The following is a 7,500-nucleotide window of genomic DNA, read 5'->3' as shown; positions in this document are numbered from 1 at the left end:
TGTGTTTCACATTGGCCCCCTGTTTCATCACTCTGTGAAATAAGTGGCAATTACTTCTTACAGAAATTAATTAACTTATGGCTGCCCCCCACCACTCACACACACACACACACACACACACACACACACATACACACACACACCTGGTGGCTTTTAATGAAAAATAATTGCAGCAGAAATACGTCCACTGAAGCTTCCTGTGCGAAGATTCTCTAATTAAGGACAGACGTTATCAAGATGTTCTGTCTCACCTGGTCCAGACCGGGTCCACCTCAGGACCGGGCCGAGTCCCCCTCAGGGAGCTGGTCCACCTCAGGACTCTGTGGATCCTCCAGCCTAGACCAGTGAGGGTTGTGGTGGGTGATGGTTCTCTCCTGGGTTCCCTCTGGTCCCTGCTTCAGTCCCTTGGAGACAGCGTGTTGAAGCAGCGTTCCACAGGGCTCCACAGGGTTCCACAGGGTTCTCCACTCCAGTCTCTAAAAGCTTCTTCTGTTTGAGGTTCACACACGTACTCACACTGTCCACCATGTCTGTCAGAGGAACGTCCTGCTGGAGAAGGTGGGCTCCACATCTGGATGGGTTCTCACTGAAGAAGCTGCTGTTACTTTGCATCATCTGCCCCACTTCCATGTTACATCAGAGCGTGTACGTGCTCATACACACACACACACACACACACACACACACACAGAAGTGGATTAATTATTCTGTTGCCATGGTGATGATGGGGGAAGCACTGATGTGTCAAAAGAGTCTCCACTCATCTCTCCATCCTTTTCGTCCTGATGGGGGAGCTGAATGCTGTATGGAATGGTTACCATGGCAACCTTGGAGGTGTGTCCAGTCCTGGGTGCAGGAACACTGTATACAATGGTTGCCATGGTGACCATGGAGTCCTGCTGTGCACCATGATCCATCGGTTATTCTGTTATGGTTTTTGAGGAACCACTTGGAGAACGGAGAACCTTCTCCTTCACTCATAGGATCCATTGATCACAGATGGTCAGTGATTGACAGGCATTTCATCCAATCACGTCAGCCTGTGATAATCAGCGACGTCTCATTGGCCCAGATCGCTCCAGGAGGGCTTCGATCTTCAGCACAAAGAAAGTTGGAGCTCCTCTCCTCAGGGAAACATGATTTTTGGAGATAAAAGACCTGCTGTACTTAAAGCAAACCAGGACCTCGGAGCAGGATGGACTCACACACACACATGCACACACACACACACAAACACACAGACACACACACGTCTTTAAAGTGGTTACATTTCAGTGGAATTTTATTATAGTGTGTGTGTGTGTGTGTGTGTGTGTGTGTTATCATGTTTCCACCAGTAGCTAAGCAGATTAAATTCGGATTGGTCTTTGAATTGATGGACACACACACACACACACACACAGATATGCAGACAATACAACAGATTGTGTTGCTTGGGGGAAAAGGTCAAAGGTTGTGTGTGTGTGCGTGTGTGTGTGACTCCAGGACAAAGCAGGTGTTGAGGCTCTGGTTCCCAGCAGAGAGTGGAGGTCAAAGGTCACTTCCTGCCGGTGTCTGTGGCTCCATTCTTCTTCTGTGGTTCCTGTTTGGTCCTCAGTGGACAACAGCACCGCAGTTGTTCTTCTGATGCGCTGGGCTTCCACGGAGCTGCATCGCCACCATTACTGACGTGTTTCATGTGCGTTTCCGTGGCAACTGCCAAACAGTGAGATCGATGCACGTTTCCGCTCGCGTCGGAGCGCTGGCGTGCACGGGCGCCGGCAAAGACGCCCCCTGCTGCTGAAGGGAGTGACAGCGCGGCGGCCATGTTGACGGAAGGTCACCGTTGAGCTTCAGATGAGGCGCGTGGTCGTCCATCGAGGTCCTCGCCGGTCGCGGGACGAGCTCGCCGACGGAGTGTGTCGTGCCTGCCGTAAAACCTCCGAAGAGGAGCGAACGTCAGGGTGGAGTCGGGTGACGTGTCAGTGAGACGGGCGGAAATGTGACGCGGCGTCCCAACTCCGAGCCCACGTCTCCGTCCTATCTCGTCGTCATGGAGACGGCCGTTAATAAAAGTCTGCGTTTGCGGAGAAATCCTTCATACTGAGCCTTTAAATCATTTTCAGCTCAGATTCTGTTTCTGCTGCTGCTGCAGTGTCCTACTTTACGGTGTGCGTGTGCGCACGCGCTTGTGTGTATGTATGTGTGTGTGTGTGTGTGTGTGTGTGTGTGTGTGTGTGTGTGTGTGTGCATGCAGCATGTGTGAGAGAGAGAGAGAGATTGTGAGTGAGCGGCCGTGAAACAGGATTGTGCATTTGTGTGTTGTGAGTCAGACCTGCTGCCTCATCAGTCTGTGTGTGTGTGTGTGTGTGTGTGTGTGTGTGTGTCTCATCAGCTCTAATTAAGACAGACTGCGTAACGACGGACAGCTAATTAACACACTGAGAAGCTCTTCCTCTCCTCCTTCCTTTCCTGGCTTCCTTCCTCTTTGTCCTGGTCTCCTCTTGTTTCCTTCCGTCCTCTCCTTCTTCCTTCTTCCTTCTTCCTTCTTCCTTCTTCCTTCTTCCTTCTTCCTGTCCTCAGCTCTAATCCGCCGCTGTGTTTCTGGCTCAGACAGAGGGAGGGTTAAGAGAAGGGCCGGATCTTCTCGCCGCGGTCGCTCCTTTCTTCTCGCCGGGCTCGGATCCACCGTGAGACCGCTAGGTCAAAGGTCACGGCGGCCTCGGGCCCAGAGTCCAGATGTGACCTGACGGGGAGAGCGGCGGTGCACCTGATGGTTTCCTGCTGCTTGTCTTCAGGAAGAGACATTTCCTGTTTAGATCCAGACTCAGAGATGCTAACAAGCTAACAGGCTAATGTGAGCAGTTCACACAGCAGGAAGACAGAAGGTAACAACTGTGAAGGTATGAGGGACAGAAGGTCTGAGTCTGAGGGACTGAAGGTGTGGGGGACGGGGGAGGATCTTGGGGAGAAGGTGTGCTTGGTTGAGTTGAGTCTTGGTGTTTCTCAATGGTCGGTCTATTATGGGATGATGATGAGATGATGATGAGAACAACTTTATTAATCCCGAAGGAAATTGTTGTGCCAGAGTTTTAAGTAAAAAACATAACTAATAGATAATAGTAGAAAGGAGGAAGAATAAGAAATACAATGAAATATGAATTGTCCTAAATGTTAACTGTAACTACAATGGGACTACTATTATGGGATGTCCTGTCCAAGTGAGCCTCCACAGTCTGAGGTTTGACCTCGGACTGTTGGAGGCTTCTCAGTGAGTCAGACGGACTTTATTGAACCGCGATCGGCGTGTCGCTGCCGCCGCTCGACTCAAGGAGCACGGATAAAAATAAAAGCGTCAAAGAAAAGAAAACTGGATGAAGCCGGATATAAAAATGGAAGGAAGGCATCCAGGAGGGTTTCCACGTTCATCTAGCGAGTGGAAACAACTCCAGGCCGGTGGACCTTCAGTCCATGCGGCTTCTTGTTGTTGTGCAGAAAGAAGCTCTGGCACGTCGCAGACGAGGGATGCGAGCAGGAAGGGTTTCCGTCGCCGCTCTGAGCCACACCAGCTACTGGAAGGCTTCCTGCACCTCAACTCCTGCCCAAGATGACCTCCACCTTGAGAAGCTCTGTCCTACCTCACACCACCGTCAGAGGGTCCGGCTTCACACCCGACCCAGCAGATCGGCCCGCCGAGCGCGAAGAAACCTTCCCTGTTTAGCATCACTCTTACGTGTGTGTGTGTGTGTGTGTGTGTGTGTGTGACTGTGCTCCTCAGATCCGGGTGGACGGCGTCCCCCCGCCGACACACAACGCCCTGCTGTACGAGACGGTGACGGTGGTGGAGGGGAAGTCCATCCTCAGAGACATGGTGTTCAGTCCGGACCACCAGTACATCTACCTGCTGAGTGACAGACAGGTACACACACACACACACACACACACACGCACGCTCCAATGATGCAGCAGTCAGGAGAGGGAAGCCCCTCCCCCCTGCTCCGTGATTGGCTGGAAGATGAGGCCGATCAGTTATTGATCCGACTATTGACGGAGAACACCGACATTTCCATTCCTTGCGCGGTGTTTGAGTGGGAGCACTGGGAGCACTGGGAGCACTGGGAGAATAGAGGTTCTCCTCCATCAGACTTCCCCGACCGCTCACAGGAAGCAGCACTTTACCTTTCACTCTACTTCCTGTCTAGAAGCCCAGCTAAATCACCAACGCCTACAGCACGATGTGTGTGAAAATGTGTGTGTGAAAATGTGTGTGTGTGGGAGAGTTAGTGTGTGTGGGGGGGGGGGGGGGGGGGCATGGCATGCTGGAATATGAATTGTGTTGTTGTAAACTCTGCAGACAGGAAGTTAACTATGGCTCCGCTGGCGCCCATACACACACTTATTTATTGTCCCACCGAGAGGAAACACAACCCCTTAACAACTACGGGTTCCTGTATAGCTTAGAAACACACACACACACACACACACACACACACACACACACACACACACACACACACACACTCTTCCATGTGTACACTCATTGGCATTTGCACATACACATGCAGAATCTCAGGGCCAGGCGTGCACGTTAATATCCGCAATAGCTATTGATGATATCCAATATGTGTGTGTTCTAGTAGTTTTATCCTCACAGGTTGAAGATACTCATCAGCATGTGTGTGTGTGTGTGTGCGTGTGTGTCTGTGTGTGTGTGTGTGTGTGTGCGCACACGTGCAGGTGAGCAGACTCCCGGTTGAGAACTGTCAGCAGTACAACAGCTGCTCCTCCTGTCTGGGGTCAGGAGACCCTCACTGTGGCTGGTGTGTCCTGTTCAACAAGTAGGTCTCACACACACACACACACACACACACACACACACACACACACTCTCACACTGCCATTTGATTTGAAATGACGGATGTTGGAAATCAGAGATGGAGAGATCAACCAAAACAACACCTTCAACACATTGATGTCCTTCAACACTCCGTGTGTGTGTGTGTGTGTGTGTGTGTGTGTGTGTGTGTGTGTGTGTGTGTGTGTGTGTGTGTGTGTGTGTGTGTGTGCTTTATGTATGCACTCGCGTTTGTGTGTAATAGTGTGTGTGTGTAATAGTGTGTGTGTGAGATCCCATGAGGTGTCATTAAGGTTTCCATAAATACAGGCAGCCTGTTTGATGTTGACGTCCAGGTTTCCTCTGCGCCTCAGCGCGGGGAATCTGGACGTTCAAAATAAAGCAGCCGTCCGTCCGGCCGGCCGTCGGCTGTTATGTCGCGCCCCTTCTGAGCGTCCTGAGGAACGGCTTCTCTCGCGAGCTGCGGAAAGATGGCTCAGTTTATAGCTTCCTCATCGCACCAGTGACCTTCACCCACAGCCTGGAGTAGATCGGCATCAGCTGTGTCTCCACACGTGTAGGAGACCGGGGAAACCATGGGCCTCAGCAGCACATGGTTGGCTTACAGTCAGCTAACGGTCGGCTAACGGTCAGCTATGATCGGCTAATGCTCAACCAACGGAAGGCTAATAGTTGGCTATAATCAGCTAATGCTCAACTAACGGAAGACTAACTGTTGGCTAATGGTTGGCTAACAGTTGGTTAATGGTTGGCTAACAGTCAGCTAACGGTCCGCTAACAGCTATAATCGGCTTATGGTCAACTAACGGTCGGCGAACAGTTGGCTAACAGTCAGCTCGTGGTTGGTAACAGTCGGCTGATGGTTGGCTAATGGTCGGCCAACAGTCAGCTATGATCGGCTAATGGTTAACTAACGGAAAGCTAACAGTCAGCTAATGGTCGGCTTACAGTCAGCTATCGGTTGGCAAACGTTCAGCTAACATACGGCTAAGGGTCCGCTCACGGTCAGCTAACGGTGACAGTAACACCGGGGGACCCCAGGTGTTTGGCTGCAGGGGTGCAGGCACACGGATGGCAGCCGCAGTACGTTTGTACAACCGGACCAAGAAGCAAAGTTCAACTATACAAGAAAATCTGATGGCCGGAGCTCCGAGGCACGTCGGAGCAGCTTCCTGGGCAGAGCACGGGTTGAAGATACGCTTACGCTCTGAGGACACGTCGGGAATCGCAGACTCGCTCGGGCCATGAAGAGGTCGGCGTGAGGGCCGGCGGTCTGCTGGCGGGACCTCCGTTCTTCTTGTTCCTCTCCAAGCCAGCATAGAAGTCAAGCTCATTCAGGAACCAGGTGTCTGTGGTTGTGGGCATGGAGTTCCAGGGTTTGTAGAGTGTGACGGCCTGGATGCCTGGACACTGAACCTCTGGGGTCGGAGCTGGAGAAAGAACTTGTCTACTGACCTCGGAGCAGTGCTTAGCCTTCTGGGCGGAGGTCTGGAGGTACCACCACGGGCTCTCCGCAGGAGCTGCACCTCGCTGTTCATCCATGGCTTAGAAGTGTATGTGTGTGTGTGTGTGTGTGTGTGTGTGTGTGTGTGTGTGTGTGTGTGAGCGCCCGCACGCATGCACATCCATGGAACTCACTGACCTTTGACCCTTGCAGGTGCTCTAGACAGGAAGCGTGTGACAAGTGGGCAGAGCCTCTGCACTTCAACGTACACCTGGACCAATGTGTCAGCATCTCCGTCACCCCGAGCAACATGTCCGTCACCTCCGCGGCCACACAGGTGCGTCCTGGCGAGCGGAGCGGCAGCTCAGGAAGGTCCTGGGGTCTGATGTTCCTGATCTTCCTGATCTTCCTGATGTTCCCGTGTGCTCGCAGCTGCTCCTCCAGGTCCAGAACGTCCCGGCGCTGTCGGGCGGCGTCTCCTGTGTCTTCCGGGACCTCAGCGAGACCCCCGGGGAAGTGGGGGAGGAAGGCCGGGTCATGTGCATGTCCCCGTCCCTCAGAGAGCTGCCGGCGCAAACACACTCTTACGGTACGACACACACACACACATCACACACAGTCACGTCTGGGAAGGGACGCTCTGCTCTGCTATTGGTTGTTAGAAGACCAGTCCAGCTTCTCTGCTCCTCTGATGGACCGATGTCACTGACAGCGGCCATGTTGTTTGTAACGGCGTTCTTTGTGCCTCTCACCGTGGCCATGTTGTCTCTAACGCCCGCCAAGATCATGACCGTTACGATGTTGCAGGAGAGAAGCGCGACGTCCAGCTCAGCCTGCGATCCCTGGAGACCCGACGTCAGTTCATCAGCACCACCTTCGTCTTCTACAATTGCTCCGTGCTCAGCTCGTGAGTTACCCCTCCCGCAGCTGTCGCCACGGCGACAGCGGACGCCCAGGTTCAACCCTCGTGTGTCCTCCAGGTGCACCTCCTGCGTCAGCAGCGTCTTCCCCTGTCACTGGTGCAAGTATCGTCACATCTGCACCAACAACCTGCAGGACTGCTCCTTCCAGGAGGGTCGGGTCAGCGGCCTGGAGGTACAAACACGCACACACACACACACACACACACACACACACACACACAGAAGACCCTCTGCCCTGTCAGATGGTAGATGCTGGTGGTTCTGTGTCATGGTGCCACGTTTCTCCTCGGGCTCCTCAG

The 7,500-nt window shown here is 53.0% G+C and overlaps 1 protein-coding gene across 1 annotated transcript in view; it reads left to right on the top strand.

Moving 5' to 3' along the window:
- The window catches only part of plxna3 (plexin A3), a 39,403-nt gene that overhangs the window by 15,854 nt on the left and 16,049 nt on the right, over positions 1 to 7,500 (top strand). The window contains exons 7-12 of the mRNA XM_086142100.1: positions 3,758 to 3,898; positions 4,717 to 4,817; positions 6,492 to 6,615; positions 6,711 to 6,867; positions 7,086 to 7,185; positions 7,259 to 7,373. Of these exons, the coding sequence (XP_085998226.1) occupies positions 3,758 to 3,898; positions 4,717 to 4,817; positions 6,492 to 6,615; positions 6,711 to 6,867; positions 7,086 to 7,185; positions 7,259 to 7,373 (738 nt within the window). The remainder of the gene's footprint in view (positions 1 to 3,757; positions 3,899 to 4,716; positions 4,818 to 6,491; positions 6,616 to 6,710; positions 6,868 to 7,085; positions 7,186 to 7,258; positions 7,374 to 7,500) is intronic.

The sequence above is a fragment of the Fistularia commersonii genome, chromosome 34, assembly GCF_037954325.1.
Source record: "Fistularia commersonii isolate RoL2024-O1a breed Wild chromosome 34, RoL_Fcom_v1.0, whole genome shotgun sequence".
Classification (NCBI taxonomy): Eukaryota; Metazoa; Chordata; class Actinopteri; order Syngnathiformes; family Fistulariidae; genus Fistularia; species Fistularia commersonii.
This window is presented reverse-complemented; position numbering and strand designations above follow the sequence as displayed.